The sequence below is a fragment of the Aulonocara stuartgranti genome (genome assembly GCF_965226115.1).
Source record: "Aulonocara stuartgranti genome assembly, chromosome: 17".
NCBI classification, from domain to species: domain Eukaryota; kingdom Metazoa; phylum Chordata; class Actinopteri; order Cichliformes; family Cichlidae; genus Aulonocara; species Aulonocara stuartgranti.
Genome location: NC_138953.1, coordinates 15,701,213 through 15,723,836, shown reverse-complemented (window position 1 = coordinate 15,723,836; position 22,624 = coordinate 15,701,213). Strand labels below are relative to the sequence as shown.

Genomic DNA, 22,624 nt, shown 5'->3' with positions numbered 1-22,624 from the left:
GGGTCCACACCTCTGAGTGTTAAATACAACACTGTTGAGTGTTAAATTAACACTTTTGACAGTGTTATATGTTTAAAAGTAACCTAGTCAGTTTTGAAGATTAACAATGGCTAACACTGAGCAGTGCTGATTTTCTAACACTGGAATATTTCTAACATTTTGAGTTATTTTCCAGTGTTAGAAAATCAGCACTGCTCAGTGTTAGCCATTGTTAATCTTCAAAACTGACTAGGTTACTTTTAAACATATAACACTGTCAAAAGTGTTAATTTAACACTCAACAGTGTTGTATTTAACACTCAGAGGTGTGGACCCATATAGACACTCTCCAGTGTTAATTTAACACTGGAGATTTTGCTGTGTATAAATCAACCAGCACATCTCAGTCCTGCAGACATAGTAAGGACATCCAGAGTGAATGTCCCAGAACAGCGCAGAAGCCGAGGGACGGTAAACAGACCCGAAGGCTAAGCAGGGCACCCGTCAGCACAACCCAGGCCCCACGGCCCACCCCCCAAGGCACCCCAGGACTGCAATAAACAGACCAGCGCAATAGATGGGGGCAGATGAAGGAAAAGAGAAGAGGAAAGGAGAGAGAGCCAGAGAGGCAAGTCAGAAAGAACTGGCAGAATCAGGCAGCCAACCCACCCTCCACCCCACGCTGCTGAACAGGTGCCAGAAGCCCAAATTGCCCAAATTGCCAAATGTTGCTAGATGTTATTCAACATGGAGGCATTTCCAGGAAATGAAGGTGCTTTTTTCCATTGTTCATTTGCCCAAAGAGCCAAGGTTAAACTTGGCTTTAGATTAAGATTGGGGGTTTTGGAATGAATTGTTGTGTATTACAGTACGTGGTTGTGGTTTGGTGTTGGGGGTTGAGAGTTCATGAACGTTAAAATATTTATTCTTTGGATTTAGGTCTTGTTGTCTCCTAATCTTTTACTCCAGCCTGCCTGTTGATTCTCAGTACACAAAAAATCTAAACAAGTTGAAATACTTTTAAATTATAACAGATGTCTGAGAAACAAAAACATAAACAAACTTATATTTTACTGAAAGTCTATTTACAGGAATGCTTTCAGTCCATCTCTTTTGTGTTCACTTTAAAGCGTGTAACCTCTTGTTTCAACCCACATTTGTTTTGTTTATGTCTCTGAACCAGTAAGTCTAATAAAATTTCATTTTCGAAATAATCAAATCTGTTTATGAAGAACATAAAAGAGTTAACAAGGAGAGGTCATAAATTAGTCTAATTATCACAGCTTTTTTGTTTGGAACAAGGAGTCATTATTGCTTTGCATATCCACAAACACAAAACATACTTCGATTTAATGTGATTAACTCAGCTGAGCCTTGACATTTTTGTGCTATAAATCTCTATACTCTGCTCTCACCAGGGTTTCTTTACCTCCAGCGCTGCCAGAAAAGTCCAAACCTAGCTCATGACTCCCATTCATTTTCTTCCCGTCATAATGTAATCAGGTAATAAGAGCATGGAAACAGAGCAAGAGCTCACATACACTGCAGGACTACCAGAATCTCATGTGGAGATGGGGCACCACTATTCACAAAGTATACCTATGCCAGAAACTGCTAACAGACATTCTCTCCTTTTCCCTTTGCTTGATTAGGTCCAGATGTGTGTGTGTTGGGAAACAGCTAAGATGAGAGACAGCGAGGCCGCCAGAGCCACAATAAATTTGTGGAATGGCTAATGAATAAAACAACAGTGGATTAAATGTGCCATAGCTAAAAATAATTTGATTAAGAATCTGAATTGGCGGCCAAATTGTTCTAAGCCATGCTGGAGACAGCTGTATCTTTATTTGAGCTCTGATGTGCGGAACCACATTTTCCCTCATAATGAGTCTCTACAAGACTTCGATTGAGGTCTTTTTATGGGGATTTCTGGGCAAAGCTTGAGGTCTGATAAATCAGTTGTCATCACATCTGATTGCCTGTTTAAAATGTCCTAAACTTTCTGATTCTGTTTAGTCAGATTTGGTTGGGGTCAATACAAAGTCAAAACACACTTCTGCTTAGTCAATAACCTACCTGTGTCCACAAGTGTCTCGAGTCCCTGTAAGTTTCAGTAATCACATAACTCAAGAAAGACATGGGCCTTTTTGGGACCATCTTTGTAGTCCTGCAGTCCCCCAACAAGCAGTCTATAGACTGTCAGCAATGACATTATGCATAGGTAGTCAGTGTTGGGAATGTTACTTTTCAAAGGTATTCCACTACAGATTACAGAATACATGCTCCAAAATGTATTTTGTAACTTATTCCGTTACATTGCTCAGTGAGAGTAACGTATTCTAAATACTTTGGATTACTTAATATATTATCATCCTTTTTACAGCTACATGAATGTACTATTGCTGTGTGATTTATTACTATTACTGAAGGCTACTCGCCATACCAACACCAACTAGATTTTTAAATCTTAATATAAAGTGAGTAACAGTAGGGTGGACATTAGGTAAGGCTGCACTTTTTGCAGCGATCTCGTATAGAAAACTTTTCCACGCATATATAAAACAGGTCCGCGACTCGTAAGGGGACCTTTTGCTGGTATGTCGGGTTCCGTGTCGGGCTCGTAGCCGAAAACTAGCTTTACTTTGTTGTCTGGGTCAACTTTGCTAGTGAGAGACACAGAGAGGCGTTGAAAGGCTTATTGTTGTGGAGGAAAACACAAACACAGTGTACAGTTGAATAATTTTTAAAAATATTTCTTTACGTCGTTATGCAGGCCGCAAGTAAAAGTGACGCGAGGTTGAGACACAGGCATTAGAGCCTCTTAATGCGTGTTTGGGTTTCCACCAGTGTGGAATTACCAAAAGTAGAGAGGGCATAGCCTAACATATGAAACAGGAAAAGACCGCCATGTAATCCATTCATTTCAACAAAGTAACTGTATTCTGAATACCCCCTTTTTAAACAGTAACTGAATACAGTTACTCATATTTTGTATTTTAAATATGTAATGCTGGTACATGTGTTCCGTTACTCCCCAACACTGCAGGTAGTATCCTGGCTGGTTCAAAGGTAAGACAAAAAATCACTCATGAGAACCACAGGCAGCATGATTTTCAGGTTTCATTGTTTTTAACATTCTGTTTTACTTTACTAAAAAAAGTTAAAAGTTAATTAGGTTAAGTTTCTCCCTGGAAGTCTTGTTCTGACACTGTGTGCTTTGTTTTCATCACAGAAAGCAAACATCAACTTCTGTCTCACACTAACCAGAATTTTTTGTAGAGGCAGAGAGCTGCTGAGTTTAGTCTCTTACAGTGACTGAGCAATTTCTGTAATTTGTAGCGAAGGAATCCATAGTCACATATGCCTCTTTTCCACTTGTGCCCACTCAGCTCAACTTGGCTTGACTCCATTCGGTTTTGGTCGTTTTCCATTACACTTGAGTACCACCTCAATGTGTACGGTGTCATAATAGCAAAGTCTAGTGATGTCATTTTTATGAGATACAAACACAACACAACAATGGTGGACATCAATGCGATGGTATACCTCCCGCTTGGTCTATGGGTTTTTGTCAGAGTCATTAATCAACCACGGTGTTAATTCTTGTGCACCCATTTACCTCTTTGCCAGGTTTCAAAAATGGCGGTTTTGATTTTTGTGAATGTGTCATTCTCATGACTCATTGAGTGACACCACTGACTGGCCAATCATTGGCTGCAATCTGTTGAAGTCACATTTACGGATGGCCTCACGTTGGTCAACCCGGCCAAACAGATACTAATAAAGTACCTGGTACCAGGTACTACCATCTGATGGAAACCTTAAAAACCAATTAGAGTCACCGATCCTTGCCATGACATTGGTAAAACATGCGAGGTCTGGAAAACATGGAAATGATGGTGATGTCATGGTCTTTGTGCGAGTTTTACATTCTGTGTTTCAATCTTTCTAAAAAGGTGATAAAGGGAATCAGTGTACATGACATCAGGCTGTTTGGTTAGCAAATTGGCAGCAGATGTTACCACAAGTTCAGCGATTCGAAATTAGGTTAATATATTTTGAACAGCAGCTAGCTGGAGAGAGGAGCCATTTTAAAATGGAAGATGACTGAGGGATCAGTGTGGACTGGATGTCATTTTTATAACCAGCAATTAGAAGGAAGTTCTATCACCTTTCAGCTCAAAACCATGGTAACAGCCTGACACTTTAATCATCCTCAGTTTCTTCAAGGCTCTGATTCTACTCAGACCTGCACTTCCTGTTCTGTTGACTGAGCAATGCGGCTTGTGTGATTTTAAGGACATCATTACAGAGCAAAGGTGATTACTTACTGCATGTGTCCCGTGGTGCTCTATCTGCCACGGGCAGCCCTCCAATCAAAACAAATTACACTTCTATGTATAGAGTGAAGCCAAAAATATTTGGACACCCCTTCAATGATAGTCTTTTTTAACAGAATTATATGTCATTGTAGGAAATCATCCCAATGTCATGGTTGGGGCAGGCCAGGTTATTTTTTGCTTTTTCTTTTCTTTTCTTTTCAAATGAGATGTTGAAATTCAGGCTTATGGGCGCCTGCCTTGTTTCGTCTGCCTTACTGATTTCCTTAGTCTCGATTCCAACTCTGATTTTCTGTCTGGTTCTCTGAGAAGCCTTGCCTCAATCTCCAGTATGACAATACCTGAAACCTAAGAGAAGGATTTACCTGAAATACTCACCGGCCTGCTCACTCTCTACCTGCTCTCCCACTTTCTGTTTTAATGTAAGTGATTTAGCAAAAGTATTGCAGTAACAGTTTAGGAATTACACCAATTTTTATACATAGTCCTCAATTTCCAAAGGCTCAAAAGCAGTTGCACAAACTAATTTTAAATGTAAGGATTGTTTTTAATGCTGGCATAAAAATCCTGTGCGGTGAATGACTGCCTGAAGTCTAGAATCAATGGACATCATCCAGTTCCTCACTTGAGATGCTCTACTAGGACTTTATTGCAGCAGTCTTCAATTGTTTTTTGTTTCGGGGTCTCTCTGCCTTCAATTTTCTCCTCAATAACTGAAAAGCATGTTCTATTGAGGTAAGATCAGCTGACTTACTTGGCCACTGATAAATATCCTATTCCTTTCCCTTGAGAAACTCTTGGTTTGCTTTTTCAATATGTTTCGAGTCATATTCCATTTGCACTGTGAAGCTCTGTCCCATCAGTTTCACATTTGGTTGAATCCAAGCAGAGTATAACACTGTACACTTCAGAACCCATATTGTCACTTCTAACAGCAATCACATCATCAATAAACACTAGTGGTCATGTTCCACTGCCAGCTATATACGACTATTCTATAACATAGCCATCACCATATTTGACAGCTTATGTGGTATGCTTCAGACCATGCACGTCTTCGCTCAGTCTTCATATTTTTCTCTTCCTGTACATATTCTGGTACAAGGTCATATTGGTTTTGTCTATCCAAAGATTTTCTGTTTCCAGAATTGGACAGGCTATCTTCTCACACAGTCTAATCTGGTATTCTTGTTTTTGAGCGTAAACCCTTTGAGTTTCCCTTAATTGTAGACACTGGCATTGATAGCCCTACATTAAGATGTCATAAACTGGCTTAACCAGTGGTAAAAAATGCACTCAAGCCTGGAACCCAAACAAGGACCACGGAGAATTATTTTTGCTTTAAGTCCTTTATTTACATGCTCAGAGGGTTGTATGAGATGATGAGGGAGAAGAGGGGTTGTTGGAAATCACTCAGATTTTAGAGGAAGCGTGGGCTACAGGGAAGACAGGAAAGACTTAGTCCTAGATGATCTTTTGAACAATTGACACTTGGAGATTGTCCAGAGACAGACAATTTAGCCAGGAGAATTTACTTGTAATTTTCCAGGGGGGAGATCTAGAGACAGGGGTGCCACCAGGGATTTGGGGCCCCATGAAAAAAATATCACTTTGGGGCCAACCTTAATATTGCAAACCATGCCAACCCTAAAAATATAACACTTTGGAGACACTGATGAATATTTTGCTTACACACAGAGTTTTTGAATTCAAGACATTTTTTGCATTTTAATATTTTTAATGAAAATATTATTAGATTTTTTTTGTTACATCACCTTACATCAAATACAGTGTGTAAAATATATGCAGAGCAATATGCACTTCTTCAAAAACTATGCTCTGTTTATGTGGGTTAAAATGCATTATTAAAAAATGATTTCTAAAAAAAACAAAAACAATTAGACAGTTTTACCTGTCTCTCTTTTCTTTTCTTCTTCTTTTTTTAACTATAGACTTTACTTTTAACAAAGCCACCCCCCAGTCTGTACGGTACAGACTGTACCAAACCATATTATGAAATAAAGAGGGGAGAGGCAGGATCAGAGACTGACCCTACCTCCCCCTGCCTTTGTTGCCAAGAATGAAATAAAGCTAATGAGGGAAATAAACGTGTTCATAAGTACCTTGTGAAGAAGACTTTATTTTATGGTGATAGGCCAATAATTTTTATATACATTTTTATATAAAAAAATTTTATATAAAAAAAGACTATTTGACTGTTTTCCTTTCTAGATAGAACTTTATTAATCCCTCGGGTGGGTTCCTCTGGGAAATTCGATTCTATGGCCGCTGCCAATCACGGGCGCGTAGAATCATCATCAATTTTCTCCTCTGTCCAGAGGGGGGAGAGGAGGTCCATGGGTCTCTGTGTCTAATGAGAAAGGAGCTGTCAGAGGATGAGCAGAAGGGTAAGTGATTGGGATTAGTATTCAGAGAGTGCTTGAAGAAGTGACCAGCTCTCCTTAAGCTCTTATTTATACAAAAAATGGAATCAACTCCAGATCTCTAATTTGTAATGAAATAACGAGAAGACAGGCCTCACCTGGCCATGAAACAGCATGTCACTCAATTGCTCAATTACTTTTAAACGTCTCAAAAAAGGAGACTATATTAAAGAATTCCCTGTAATTCCTAACACAAGTTAAAGCAACGCTTATGTTGAACCCAGGGAATTAAAGCTGTAGATTTGCACATCAGTCACACATATTAAGTATTTCATTCAAAATCCATTGTTACGGTGTTGGAGATATAAAATAATAAAGAAATGTCATTGTCCAATGCCAAACATATTATAAAGAACACAACAGGTGGCAAAGCTGGAGTATTGTTCAGAATTGGCTCATTTACATATAAGATCAGGGTTTCTTCTAAATGTAACCTGTAAATTACAATTCCCCCAAATGTACGCACTGCACATAATACACATAACTGTGTGTTGGCCATGAAAGAAATTATAATTTACTAAAATTGGCTTTTACTTCCAGTGCACACACAAATGTACTTTTAAGTTTTGATTGTAGAAATGTTTGTTTTTTTTAACCAGAGTTGCAGTTTTCTTTGAAAAATGTACGATGAAAAAAAAGTTGAAGAAATGCATTTCATGGGTTGTTGTTTTGATTAATTAGAGGAACAACTACAGCAAGTAGCCAAGTTTGAAGGTTTTGCAGAATTCATTGCCTTGTTTTCCCCTCAGAAAATAAATTGTCTTTAATTAGTCATGTATAAACTAACTTCAGATTAATGTCCTCTTGCTGTGTCATAGACTGGAAGAACTTTCTCAGATTCTGGGAAAACCTTGACACACGTGGATGACAGATCTGAAATGGTGAACTTCTGAACTGAGTGAAGTCATTCTGGTAACTCAATTTGCCATTCTCTTTTATCACTACTATCCATTCATATGAGGTATTTAGATGCTTCCTCCACCTCTAACCTTAAACTGCCTCTACAGGTCATCTCAGTAATGAGCCATCTGGTCCTTCCTTCCTAATCAGCTATCCAAGGCTATCTCATCCTCAGCCCAACACAAAGTTATTCTCTCCTTGCCATCTGGCCTCCATACCCAGCTCTGTCTCAACTCTGCCAGCGATTTATGCCCTCCTGAGGTGTTTCGTCTTTTCACTTGCACATAATTGGCGCCCAGATGAAAAAAATGATGTGAATGCCAGTTTTTATTAGTTGCCAGGCAGGGGTCATTGTTTTTACACCATTCTTCTCCTCACCAATGACAAGGAAAAAACTATGCCTTTACACTGGCTAAACGGAAAACCCTGCACTATGTTAAATTCAGATCATAATGAGTACAGTAAAGCAATTAAAACCAAAAATGTGGATCCAGGTCTTTTAAGGGCAGTTCTGAAATTCTTTTCTTGCCCTGCCTGCAGTCAACAGACCACTGCATTCACATTCACCATGACTCACTCCTTATATTCAATTCAATTCGATTCAGTTCATTTTTATTTATATAGTGCCAAATCACAACAGTTGCCTCAAGGCTCTTCAAACTGAAAGCAAAGGCCCCGCAATGATAGAGAGAAACACCAACTATCAAACGACCCACTCTGAGCAAGCACTTTAGCGACAGCAAGAAGGAAATACTTTAACGGGAAGAATCAGTCTCAGAGAGGGGCAGCCATCTGCCATGACTGGTTGGAAGTGATGGGGGGGGAGACAGAATAAGAGACACACTGTTGAAGAGGGATTAATAATAATTAATGACTAAATTCAGAGTGATGTATAAAACCAGTGACTGAAAAAGGTGAGTGAAGAAGAAATACTCATCAACGCAACAGCCTAAGCCTATTGCAGTGTAACCAAGGGAGGATTCAAGATCAACTGATCTAGACCTAACCATATTCTTTAGAAACAAAGGAAAGTTTTAAGCCTAATTTTAAAAGTAGAAAGCGTATCTGTCTCTCAAGTACAAACTTGGATCTGGTTCCACAGAAGAGGGCCTGAAAGCTGGAGGCTCTGCCTCCCATTCTACTTATAAGTAAGCCCGCAGTGTGAGAGAGAAGTGCTCTTAGAGAATGTTTGAGATTAAAAGGGAGGTTCGAGATTGGCCTATAACTAAAGATAAACATAAGATAAAGATTCCTAAACTGTCGTGGTACTTGGGTATTGTACAGTAAAACTGGAGGAAAGCTTACGTTTCAGCAGACTACCATACATACATTTTTACTTGGTTACGCTCATCATTCATCCACGAAATTAGATACAATAAAATAGCAAATATAATAAGATAGCAAAAATAAAAGTATAAACATACATAAATACAGTTCTGCTAAAAAAAAAAGATATTGCACTTTACAAAAGAAGGATATTACACTTGTTGGTGGGTAGCAGAAGTCGTGGAATGTGGGTGTTATTGAATATTGTGCCATGTTGCAGCTGTGGTGTTTTGTACTAGATATATTGTTACATTTGGCAGCATTGATAAACATTGTACTGAGTATTACACAGGAATATTGCAGACAAGGGGTGGTAAGTGAAACCCAAATAGCTGGGTGAAGTGATGTCTTTTTAAGTAACGTTTAGTTTACTGCGATCTGGTGACTTACAGAAAGGCAAACTGCATTACAAAAAGTTACAAAATATATTTTGCATAAAAATTTTCCCTATCATTGTTAAATAGATTAACATTATTACTGCATATGTTTAGAGTTGAGCTCATTTACTTGAATATAAAGTTACTTTAATAATATATAGTTGGCGCTAGCGTCCACTCTCCAACATTATCAGACTTTTCCTTGCTGATCTAATAAAGCAGTTGTTAAAAACATCTCCTCTCCTCACTCATGGTGGCCAATGTGGGTAGCAAGAGGACACTCATCTGTTAAGATGCTTAAATACTGAAGCTTGTTTACTTGTTAATGCTAGCTGTGTCTCCATATGAGGCGCAGACCATAGCTGATCTCAGAACAGTAAAAGCTGAGCGAGCAGCAGCTCACATAGCAGACAGGTCTAGCCCGGATCTGGTGTCAAGCTGGCACTGCTGGCTGACTTCTGGCATGGTAACTGCTATGTTATCCAGATATGGGCCAGCCCTGGCGTAGATAGCTCTGTTTTTGTGATGGCATGCCACATCTGGCCTGATTATGGTTTGGTTTATGTGGCCCAGGCTCATAGAAAACAGGTCTGGCCTGGATCTGGCATCAAGCTGGCACTTCTGACTGACTGGTGTCATGGCTGAGTGTATGTCAACAGATGTGGGCCAGGTGTGGCAATGATGGCAATATTTATGTTACTATTTACCTATTTTAGTTAGAAAACCCAAATGCCATTTTGCAGTAATATACTGCTATGGTAGCCAATGTTTCAAACGCAGGTTTGACAGGTTTGACAGGTTTGTGAGTGTACACTCTAGCTCAGGAGGTAGAGCAGGTCACCTACTGATCAGAGGGTTAGTGGTTTAATCCCTGGCTCCTCCACTCTGCCTGAATGTGTATGAATGTAGTTAGGAAGCACTCAGTTTAGAGAAAGTGGGTGAATGTTGTATAGAGTGCTTTGAGTGATCTGCGAGAGTAGAAAAGTGCTGTGTGAGATTCACTGTCTGAGTTTTGTCATCTTACTTTTGCACTATTATGTTCTGGCACATGTTGTTATTACATGGCTTGATTAAGGTACACTTTAGGCTGACATCTGGGGCCAGAGCTGAAACTGTTCTGCCAGCACAGGGCCAGCAGTGTGTCTGAAACTGGCCCATGGCTGCACACAACTTACTCATGGCCCACATATTGCAAAGAATGACGGCCCTTTGGTGGCCCAGATCTGGTTTGCCAGAGGTAATCCACACATAGGCCAGCACAGTGTGTCTCCAACTGGCTTTGTGCTGGCCCATGTATGGGCCACCTCTGGCAAACCAGATCTGGGTCACCAAAGGGCCGTCATTCTTTGCGGTATGTAGGCCATGTGTAAGCACATTGTGTGGGCCAGATCCGGGCCATACCAATTTTGCTATGGGGGAGTTTGCCACGCAGTCTGGTTTCCTATCAGATTACTGCCAAAGACCTGGGGTTTATCCACAACCCACATGCACAAAGTACAAGAAAGAATCTCCTGGCCTCTCCGCTAGCCCCCAGTCATTGTGAGCTGTACCTGGCTACACCCTCAGTGACAGAGACATTTTTCTATAAGACTGAATTAAGCACAGCTTTCAGCGACGTGTAAACGATGGATGCACATATTAACTGAGAAGGGATTAGCTTTATTGCAGCGCTGTCTGAGATAAAAGGAGAGAGATCGCTTTACTTCGGAACTGTTTCATTCATGACTATTTTTAGATTTGACGCTTGTCCTGACTGAACCTGGTTTAATTACTGCCACCTTACAGACATGTGGTATGTAGGCCATTAATAGAAAGACTAATATTTAAGATCAAAGTGTTAATTAATGGTAGGACTTCTTTGAGTGTGAGTATGATTGTTTTTTCTCTAATTGTTACATTTTTTCTTGAAGAAATGTATTAAGTCACAACTAGTTACTGTGAGAGGAAAGTTCAAAAGAGTGCTAACTCTTTGTTACCCGGGCTATAGTACCGAAGAAAAACATGGGGTTGTTCTTCTTTTCTTGAATCAGTGATACAAGTAAGATGTCCCAACTTTAGGAAAGCCTTTGTTGTTATTGTTATTTTTCCTTTGTTTATGGAGCAACAAACTCTTTTTGCGGGCTAAATAAAGATCTTCTAATTTAGTGAGATGCCATTTCCTCTCTAACTTACTGTTTGTCTGGTTTAAGGCGCACGTTTGAGAGTCATGCATGGGAGTCAAGTGCTTTTAATTTGAAGCTTTATTTTCAGTGGAGCCACAGTATCGAGGGTCGTATGCAGTGAGGATGTAGCACTACTAATGAGATAACTGACTTCTGTGTCGGCACATGGTATTGAAGAGAGTAACAATGGGGGAATTAAACATCCTTAATATAATCCTTAATATCCTTACATTTAGTTTACTTTCTGAAAGATGCCTACTGTACTGAAATGTATTCCCCACTGCTGTGTGAATTTTAAAATGTTATTAAGAGAGTATAGCCCTGTAGCCTTGTTCATCTTGCTGACGTAAACTCTGTTTTTGAATTAATAAATGCATGTCATGGCTGTAGATACTTCAATGAAAGTGTTCCTCATTTGGTGAGATATTTTCAGGAGAGTTTTTTCCCCAGAGAAGAGAAAGGGAACCTTAATCATCCACTTCAGTTGCCTTCCATAGTATTCCCATTCATTGAACTTGCAAGTGCATTCTTTAATTTTAGGAAGTAATCAAATTGTTGTATAAAGTCCTACAAGTTTCCACTAGCTCTCAGTTTTCTTTTGTTTTGTTTTGTGATAAATAATGCATCCTAGGACGTGTGTGTGTGTAAAAAATCAATTAATTGATCAACAACACTTAATGACTATCAAGCCACAAGCACAGAGCTCAAGAACATTTTCAGTCTGTTGATCAGGTGTTCAGAACGTTGCCTTTTATCTTTTTTATACAAATGATATTAAGTTGCGAAGATAAATAAAATAACTCGAAGCACATTTTAAGCTCATCAACGTATAATTATCTAAAGAATATACTGATATTATTCTTGTTGATGATCTCAATTAGATTTCAAGTTAGTTCTTTCTTCTTCGTTGTTTTAATGCAGGCGATATGTAGGACTTCAATTTCGTGGGTCTTTTTGGGGTCCTTGACGTGGCATTAATAAACAAAGATGGCGGTGGCGTTTACACCTTCGTTGAACTTTACTCTGAATTAAAAACTTTGTAGTCTTAAGTAATTTGAGTATTTCCTACATGTGTCTCGTTAGGCGAGTTGCAAAATGAGCGGTTGGGCCGGTTTTTCAGACGAGGAGCTGCGCAGGATACAGCAAAAGGGTAAGCTAACCTTTCTTGAGAGTCGGAACACTCAGCACTTCATTCTGATATTTTATTCCTACTTCTTTTTTTTTAGTAGTAACCATGGTCACGTGTACTTTTCAGACTCTACTGTATCTGCACCTCCAGTTCGGGGTCGAAAACCAGCTTCAGGTAACCGGAGTCGGCAGCAGTTGCAGCGAGAAAGAGCCCTGCAGTCAGCAGCCCAGAAAAACGTAGGAGCCGAGTCACTGGTTCTTTCACGCGAACAACAACTCGCCAAACCGTCCCCGAGGGAAGAGCCTAAACCCACAGCCCCGGCGACAACACCCACTGTCAAACAAGAGGTGCAGCAGAAGCCCGCTATAATGAAGCACAATGAAAACGACCAACCGACTACAGAAGAAGAAACCCCAGTGGTTAAAGAGCTGGATAAGCAAGAGGTTGAATTGTTAGTATGATTTTGTTCTCACGTGCACTGTAAAGATGACAGGTAAACTGACCAATATTTACATAGTAGGTGTAATACCAGGGTAGCAAACATGCCCAAGTATGTAAACATAATTGTGTGTTTTCATGCACATGCTGGGACATTCTGTGCTCTTCTTTGAGACTGTATCACAGTGAATCAAAATATACAAATAGATCCAAAATTTGTTGGACGAAAACACATTTTTTGCAGTTTTACCACAAAGGGTTTTAAAACAATCAAGACGTGATTGAAGCGCAGACTTTCAGCTTTGATTAATAACATTTTTAGAAAAATTTATCATCAACTGTTTAGAAACCATACCCATTTTTATGCATACCCATATGGAAAAGATATATATAAATCTTATAAACTTTGTATCTGTCTTGTGTGAAACTTGTATAAAAAGCATATAAGTGTGAAAACAGATATAAGATCCCTTGAAAAATTATATAATGAAACTTCTATGTTTTGGATACTTACTAAAACAATGTATGAAAGTAATGCGAAAGTGGCCACTTTCATGAGTAAATCACATATAAGTTTTTACTATTTCTTTTCCGTATGGGTAGTCCCCCATATTCAAAAGCTCAAAAGCATTTGGACAAATTTAATTTTAAATATAAGGATAATTTTTAATAATTGGAAACAGTCTTTCTGCATATTTTTATCTGGTTGTCTTTCTGATACAAATTCATGCTGATTTTATTTAGCCAAAGAATTAATTTTCAGCAGGCTCTTTCAGATGTTTTTTTGGTAAAGTCTACTCTGGTCTTCTTGTTCTTGAATGTAATTAGTAGTAGTAAACCTTTGCATTTCCCCACATAAAAGTACCTCTTGATTTTAGACGTTGATAATAATACCCACCTCCTTGGGAGTGTTCTTGACTTTGTTAGAAGTATGCAATGCCCCCTTAATAATGTAGTGCTGAATGGGTTATCACGTAACTCCTCCGGCCAGGAAATGTTGACATTGTTGAATGTTGACATTCAATCGTGACATTGATTTGAAATCATATCAACGGACTCTAGTTAATACGTCTTTAAAAATAAAAGTCTAGGAAAGTTTTTCATATATAAAGCTAAAATTTCACAGCAATCATTATATATGTCATTGGGTTTCAGAGACAGTCCTGCAGAAAATGTTCCAAAAAGATTAGTAGCTGAAATTATCCTTCTGTTAAATCCATTAAAATAAATTGAAGATCTGCGCTTTGGTCACATGCAGATTGTTTGATCCAAAATCCACTGTGGTGTTCTACAAAGAGAAAACTGATTTTTTTTTTTTTTTAAATCTCACTTTGTCCAATAAATTATGGACCTAACTGTAATTCTGTATATTTGGTTTCTAGCAGTGATTTGTATCATTAATGTGTGTTGTGGTTTTGCGTGTATCTGCAGTCTATCTGGGTGAGAAACAAAACTTTAACTTACCACAGTAGATGGCTCCTCTCTGCCCCAACTTTGCGGCTGGATAATTAGCACTCATCAGTGCTGTATCAATGTTTAGTTAATGTTCTAGTCAAACATAAAAGTGATGGTTGTGGAAAATAAACGCCTGTGCTTCTGTATAGACAAATCATTGGAAATTATTGATTTCCATGCTTCCAGGACACAGGACTTGTCAGGGTATCCTGTCATTGTAACAGTGGCTGTGGATCCTTTGGTTCCTGTGGGTTTCCAAAATATGGCCTCTATGGAACAGACTTGTTTCAGATTTGGAACAGATTTAGATGTGTGTAGTTTGGGAGACCTGTAAAAACTCTGGGTTCTTTGTCCTGCTCCTTTAACGCTTCCTGAGGAGTGTTTTTTGCACTGCAAGTGTTGAACTTTCTTGCAGAAGCAGGACGATTTTGCTAGGGACTGTTGTTCTCGTGGAGGGTGTGGAGCCTTGGTTGGTGGGTGATGTGGATCAAAGTGATATCCACAAGAATGATGCATGATTCTTTTGGTTATCTTTGGCTGTCAAAGCAAGCATATTATATGATGATTTGAGTGATGTATAAATGACAGTACTGTCGGTCTTGTACACATGTGGCTCACATTTCATTAAATTCATGCATACTACCTCAGCACTGTCCACATCTTACTCAGTTTCTCTCTTGGATGAATAAGGTTTCTCTGATTCAGATTCTGATCTGCACCAGATACTTGGAAAAAACGGAATCAGAATATCAACACACAATGATCAAAATCTTAATAATAATAATTTGCCAAACCCATACCATAGGGTGCTGTTGTGTTTGTAAATTAGAACGATTTTGAAAGACACTGCTCCTTTCATAATCCTGATGTTTTTTGTTTGGTCTTTCTGAGATGAAATTGCAAATGCATTTGTTTAAATTCTCATTTTGTGTGATGGCAGACGGGAAAAGACGCGTCTGGAGCAACTTCAGCAAGAGCAAAAAATCATCGAAGAGAGGAACAAACGCAAGAAAGCTCTGCTGGCAAAAACTATCGCTGAGAAGTAAGTGTATATATAGTTTCATTCTTTTGATCGTTGTTATGAACACAGAGGCTCAAAAGAGGCCCCCTTTAAATATCACTAGAGTATCAAGTCAACATGATGAATATAAATGTGCCTCAAAACTGCAACGATTAAGGTCAAGGCAAAAAAACAATATGTGTGAATGGTTTATTATTTTCCACAGATCCAAACAGACTCAGGAAGAGACTGTAAAGCTAAAGAGAATCCAGAAAGAGCTGCAAGCCCTCGACGACATGGTGTCTTGTGACATTGGCATCCTGAGAGGAAAGATAGAGCAAGCCAGTTGGGACTACTCAGCTGCAAGGTAGCCTTACCATCAGGAAAAAATATAAAAGAAAGTGTCAGTAAACCCTTTTCCACAGCTGATGTGAATTTGTCACAATATTAAAAGCACAGATGTGTTTTTAATGACTTCATGGCCCACCAGTACACTTATGCCCAATTCACACCTGGTACCTGTGATGCAATCACATTAGTTAGGTCACACCTTAGGCATTAGAATGCATCCACACATGCATGTCAGTTGACCAGTTGAAGTGTCACTCTCCACTAGGGATGAATATTGACAAATTTCCTTGATCCCAATGCAAGTGGCTGAAAATAAACATGGAAATGCCAAAACTGCAGTTCCTCCATTCAGCTGCTTTTGTTCAACTGCTTATCACCTGACAGTAACTCTGCGCTACAGACCATCCAAGAATTTTGTGCTAGTTTTTCCTGAGTGAATTTTTAATGATTTTTATTAGTCTTCTACATCGTGCTGATTAGCAGTACTGTGTATGTGAACCTCTGTAGTGAATCTGCACAGTTTAAAAAGGCAGACTGCTAAATAAACTTGCTAGTGTTATCCCTCGAAGCTTGGTTTAGCAGTCCACCATCTGATCTAAATACAGGCAGTCCTGGCTTTCAGAAAAATCATCATGGAAACAGCCATAATACAAGTGTCGATGATTCAAAATGCAGAGTCTGAATCGGTGGGTGATGTTACAGTGACTTTGTTTTTCTTTTAGATACAGTATGGATATCAGTGCCATTATAGATTGTGGTTATATTTCAGATTGTTGTAGACCATCAAAGGTTGTTTTTAATGTCAACACTTCATATGGGTCGATCGTGGCTCAAGAGTTGGCAGTTTGTCTTGTAATCGGAAGGTTGCAGGTTCGAGCCCCGGCTCAGACAGTCTCGGTCGTTGTGTCCTTGGGCAAGACACTTTACCCATTGCCTACTGGTGGTGGTCAGAGGGCCCGGTGGCGCCAGTGTCTGGCAGCCTCGCCTCTGTCAGTGCGCCCCAGGGTGGCTGTGGCTACAATGTAGCTTGCCATCACCAGTGTGTGAATGTGTGAATGACTGGTTGTGTAAAGCGCTTTGGGGTCCTTAGGGACTAGTAAAGCGCTATATAAATATAGGCCATTTACCATTTCATTTATTCTTTGCCCTGAGTCAGATCTATATATGACACAGTGATGAGAGTGGAGATAAATGCTGTGTGAAACAGCCATTGGAGCCTTAGCGTCACGTTGATGTTCTTCCTGGAGCCTCTCCGAAAACAGTTTCTGCTGTCATTCAATTTGTTGAACAGTAACTCCTAAGGGGTGTGTTGCTTTTTATTGCTTTTATTTTCAAAAGTATAAATTCTTGCTAGTACAGGCTGTGCTTTGAAACCATAGAAACACTGCCCCCTACAGTACTCGTGTAACCTTTCACAATATATGCACCATGCAGAGGACAGAACAGCTAAAATCATGAGTCATTTATCATGAAATACAGGAAGTTAAACCTGTATCTTGTATTATGGTGTTTTACTTTCCCAGTGTAAACAGTCTTCTGTCGTGTTGTGTTATATGTAGTGCCGACGTAGGACAGTTTTTCCAATTTCATTGTACTACTGTACTATGTATGACTGTGCAATGACAATAAAGAGTTATCTTATCTTATCTTATCCTGTGATATGGTAACTCTGTATTTGTCCTAGTTCATGAAGCTGCAGCCTGTCATGTAGTGACATTAGCCCTGTATCATTACAGGTGTTTGTATAATGAAAAGACAAACCCGACCTTCACACACTCGGTACACTGGATTCTGTTATGATTATGCTGATTTAGTCAGATGTTAAGATGTTGCTGAGATGCAACATAATAGCTAGAGGTGAAATTTGATTTTTGGAAATGTTTGCCATCATCTGGTTTGTTACCACAGTGTTTCCAAACACCATGTGGTCTTCTGTCCTTTGCAATTAAAACAATATTTCTGCATTCAGACATTCTGAGAGAATAAGCATCTGCTCTCAGCGGGTTACGAGACACTGCCAGTACAGTCGGTTTTAGTTCAGTCACCAACTCTGCATGTCATTTTTTTGCATTCATTGAAGTGCACGGTGTTCCAGACATAATAAGCACCAAATGAAAGAAAATTTAAAAAAAAAAACCTAAAGTATATGCAAGCACTGCTGAACTGACCTTTTTGTTAGTTGCCGAATAAGTAAAGTGTGTGTGTGTGTAGTTTCTAAACATTAATTTTAACAAACTTCATCATCAAACAAATCATCATCTTTTCACCGTCCATGAACTCTGGTCTCCAGTATTTGTCAGTCCCAGTATCAATGATTGCATTCTGTGAAGACATGCCCTCACTGTGCCTCCGACTGACTAGCGTGTATTGGTACAGTTAGATGGTTAGGATAAGGCAGAATGGAAGACGGTCTTCACGAAATGTGAGAGAGGAAAATAACTAATGCTGTGTGCTGTGACACAGAGAGCAGAGAACGTAAGCTCTGTTCCCAAAATGGAGAAACTTAAGCAGGCTTTTGATATTTACTCACTAAATGTAGAGTTCAGTAAGAATTGAAGTTATTAGTTACTGCGTTAACTTTATTTACTTTAGTCCATTATTTAATGTCACTATTAACAATAGAAACTGTTTTAGATGAATTGTTAAGAAATTACTACTTTTACTACTATATACAAGTCTTTGACTTCCTGGAACCAGAATGTGTTTATTTGTTGAATCATTATTAATTTAAGTTTGAGTTTTGTTTATTCTTATATAAATTCTCAGGATTGTTTTTCTTGAAAAATGTTGTGAACTCCATTTGTGTTCCTAAGTGGTTAAGGTTTGACAAAAAGCAGAAATAACAAATGAGCACATTTCCTAACACATTGGTCATATGACCAAGGATATTTGGTCATAGCACTTATGAAATATAAATGAACATACTTGGATCTTTTTCAGCACATATTCTAAATAAAATAAAACAGTTACTTATTCGTGAGGGAAATTGAGCTCAAAAACAGCATGTCATTTCTGAGTGTACTGTTTTGATCCTCTTCATGTTTCTTAGTCATTTTCTTCTCTTATTTCTCCACAGAAAGCGTTATGAGAGGGCAGAAGCTGAATACGTGATAGCCAAGCTGGACCTTCACAAGAAAACTGAGGTGAAGGAACAGCTGACGGAGCATCTCTGTGCCATCATCCAGCAAAATGAGCTGCGCAAAGCCCACAAGCTGGAGGAACTGATGCAGCAGCTACAGCTTCAGGCTTCTGAAGAGGAGCTGGAGAGGCAAAAGGAAGAGGAGAGGAGAAACTTAGAGGTGCAGAAAGACGTGGAAAAGGAAAATGGCTCTGTGGAGAGTCAGGAGGTAAAGGTGGAATCAACTAAAAATTGTGGACCTAAAGAGAAAGAGACTGTGAAGGAAGAGACTGGAGATTCTGAGCAAGACTGTAAAACACTAGAAAACTGTCTTCAGAGTGAATCTGTGGCTGTGTCGTGAGGCAATCTTAATCTGTTATGTGCTCTATAAATATCTGTTATATATTGATGGGTGACAAATTGTACAAAGATGTTGTATCAAGTGTCTGTATCAAGGTGTTGACCATCACATGTGGGCAGAACAGCTGATGAGATTGTGGCGATCACTGCCACACCTCAGTCTAAAATGTAATGACTGTTGAGGCCAGAGCACACGAGTCACGTCATTGTTATCATCTAGTTAAACATGGCATTTGCATCAAATAACTTTGTACTGTAACTATGACAGAAAATTATTCCCCACAGCATAGTATGCCTGTTTAAAATCAATACTTATTTTATTTTTTTAAATTACAACTTTACACTGACAAGACAGACGGATCGCTAGCAAAGCATCGTTTCCAGATCGACGAAGGGGAGGGAGAAAAAAGACACAATACAAAGCGAAAAACACTTACAACATGATTCTCCAGCTGATAAGTTTCCCATGTTGGCATCCTTGACAGCCTTGGTTAATACAGAAGAAGCATCGTTATGTTTTGGGTTGTATTTTTGTTTTAAAAAGTCGCAGCTCATAGAAAGCTGTATGTTACTAACACGATTGGTTAGTCTGAAAAACTCATGTAGCGAAAGCTCACAGAGAACATCTGGTCTGATTTCTGGTGTTATGTGTTTCACACATTTTTTTTATTATTATTTGTGAGGCTGCTTCTATTTAATTGTTTAAACATTGAGAACTTTACCTCCTTTTGTTAAATAAAGAGTTTGTAGAATATTAATATATCGGGCTTGAGAAACACGAGTACTGTATCCCCGCTGGCTTTGAGTGAAATATTTAAAGCAATAGACTGGCCAGAGTCGTGTTCAGTTGCTGGGTAAATCGAAGGGTATCTTGTAGCTGTTATCTTCAGGTGTGCACTTTTATGTTTGTGTGTGCTTAAAAAGCAGTCCTCTTCTTCCAAACATGGTTTTCCATCACATCTCTGAGCATGGGTCGAATTCAGAAGATGAGTGTTTTTGATTGTTGTGTCTTTGTTGTAAAAGTGGAAGGACTGGTTGTGTTTACTTTGCAGAAAGCCGGCGTTTCATGCATATGGAGTGAGGCATTAATCATTAATCCCTTTCTGTTCTGAATACAAACTGTCGTGACTTATGTGTTGTAGATGACGCTATTTGCTGGTGCTGGGCTTGTATTTCACAAAGCCCCTCTTGTCAGTTCAGCTAAGGAGCAGTGGGCTTGCACGGTAAGGTGATATCTGTTAATGTATGCTCTCAGCTGCATGTGTTTCTGCATACTCCAAGCTTATCTTTTCTCTTAGCGTACATTTTTGACAGCGTGTCAGAAAATGTATAAGAATCTAATGTAAATGTAAATCTATGTAAGTGAAAATGACCAAAGTCTGATTCATTTGTGTGTTCAGAAAATACATAAAGGCTATTTAAATGGGGTAAAAAAAAATATTTTAAAACATCATATTTTAGAGATGTACAAAAGGGTAATATTTTACTAAAATAAACTTTTTTTAAATTGAAAATATCCATTTGTATTTTCTTTGCGTTCATCTTTTTTGGTAGAAGGTTATCTACAGAACTGAAGCTTGCTGTGTGGGAAGGAATTTACAATGTGACCACTTTGGGTCTCCAATCGCTTTCTCAAAGTTTTTCAAAGTGCAGTGTTTTTGTATACTGCTTTGAGATTTTACAGCTCCCCGGTCACATCTGGCTGTCTGAAGGGGAGACCGTAAAAGCAGCTTTTTAATTAGTCGGAAGGTTTAAGTTCACAGAAGGAGAGTGACCACCGTCCGTCTGTCCCTGTAGAACCTCTAGGATTCTGTTCCCAATTACCCAAATGAACTAAAACAGATTATTATGTCATTTTTTTTGAGCATCCATTTAAAAATAAAATGTAATCTAGTGTACTCTCATATAGGCTATATAACTCGGCTATTTTGAATTGTGCATTTCAGGAGTATTGTAATTTTATGCAGCTTCATACCTCTATACTGATCTTTATACTATATTTAGGAGGAAAATATTGTCATTTTTAATCCACATAAATGACTCCCCTGATTCACACTATGTACACATAAAAATGTCTGTCATGTCACTTTGGTCTGCAGTAGAATCTTGAATATCCTTAAAGTAGTGTTTTCAAAGTTAATCGCTAAGATAAATGCCGTTTTCAAATATGTCCTAAGTCACAGCTCTTTATCTGTAAAACATTCTGAACTGACTCTTACAGACTTTAGAAATGTAGCTCAACTTGGACCGGCTGCATCATTAAATGCTGCTTCCATCTATGAGTAGCTGTGGCAACATGAGAGGGTTGGTTAGTCTGAAACGCTGTCACATACCAAAAGCTTGCAAAAAAACATCCGGTCTGATTTGTAGTTTGTGTAGTCACTCAGTCAGATCGTTTGATCTTTCCAGGGTGAGTATTTCACACAAGTAAAAATGACATAAATAACCAGAATATACAGTAACTTTAGCAGCATGAATGCAACCATTTGGCATGCAATGCACAAGTCAGATTTAGATGACTTTATAATATCCACTTGCTCTGTGTACTGAAGGAATCACAGCACAAATATGACCCTAGTTTAGTCACACACAGAAACATGACAATCTGAGCACACCTGACACAAACACGGTCCCTGTAGAATCTCATGACTGTTTTTAATTCCTGCCCTTCCATCTTTTAACTAATATTCAATAAGTTTTGCACTAGAAAGCAACTATTTGATTAAAAAAAATATGTATGTTAACACGGCAAAAATACTTTTGTTTTCAGCTATTTTATTTTATTCTGCGGCTGCTTTTATTAACGTTTCTTCTATTTTTATTGACAATATTAGACTTTACATTCTCCCATATGCTCAAAAATAAGATTGTTTATTCTGCATTCGATTCATCACTGCTGCAGTTTTAGTCTAAAATTGTTGCAGTCCTTCCAGATAACTCCGAAGGGGACTCCCTGTGAAAGGAAATGTGTTCTAAATTATGACAAAGAAAAATGAGAAGATACAGGCAGCGCAGATTAAGGCATCCAACGGGGCTTCAATCTACAGCAATCGCTTGTACATTGGAAATACATGTGTGTATGTGTGTGAGAGAGTGTGTGTGTTGGGTCCTGAGTCGGACTTCAGAGAGCAGAGGGTTTATAAAGTAAAGTGTGATTTATGTGGCGCTGCCGTCCCTCGACAGGTCGAGAAAGACCCTGAAACCCGAGAAGTCCGGCAGCCACAGAGAAACGGGGGGTGGGGGGG

The 22,624-nt window shown here is 38.9% G+C and overlaps 1 protein-coding gene across 3 annotated transcripts; it reads left to right on the top strand.

The window, feature by feature from the left end:
- The first annotated feature begins 355 nt into the window (after positions 1-355).
- gorab (golgin, rab6-interacting) lies at positions 356-20,888 on the top strand. 3 transcript variants are annotated; one of them, XM_082510583.1, is made up of 8 exons: positions 681-751; positions 6,659-6,727; positions 7,582-7,675; positions 12,612-12,678; positions 12,784-13,108; positions 15,491-15,592; positions 15,777-15,917; positions 18,978-20,888. In XM_082510583.1, exons 4-8 carry the CDS (start codon positions 12,624-12,626, stop codon positions 19,378-19,380), a joined length of 1,026 nt encoding a protein of 341 aa, XP_082366709.1. In that variant the 5' UTR covers positions 681-751; positions 6,659-6,727; positions 7,582-7,675; positions 12,612-12,623; the 3' UTR covers positions 19,381-20,888. The 3 variants fall into 3 exon arrangements, with proteins under 3 accessions (XP_082366707.1, XP_082366709.1, XP_082366708.1); XM_082510582.1 differs by lacking the exon at positions 681-751 and adding an exon at positions 7,771-7,924; XM_082510581.1 differs by lacking the exons at positions 6,659-6,727; positions 7,582-7,675 and having other exon boundaries at positions 356-751.
- Positions 20,889-22,624: the final 1,736 nt, after the last annotated feature.

Bases quoted from the DNA above. Each gene is read 5' to 3' on its own strand.
- gorab (XM_082510581.1), top strand. From the start codon at position 557: ATGGGGGCAGATGAAGGAAAAGAGAAGAGGAAAGGAGAGAGAGCCAGA. The intron at 752-12,611 runs GTGCTTTTTTCC...GTGTCTCGTTAG, and splicing joins GGCATTTCCAGGAAATGAAG to GCGAGTTGCAAAATGAGCGG. The intron at 12,679-12,783 runs GTAAGCTAACCT...TGTACTTTTCAG, and splicing joins GCGCAGGATACAGCAAAAGG to ACTCTACTGTATCTGCACCT.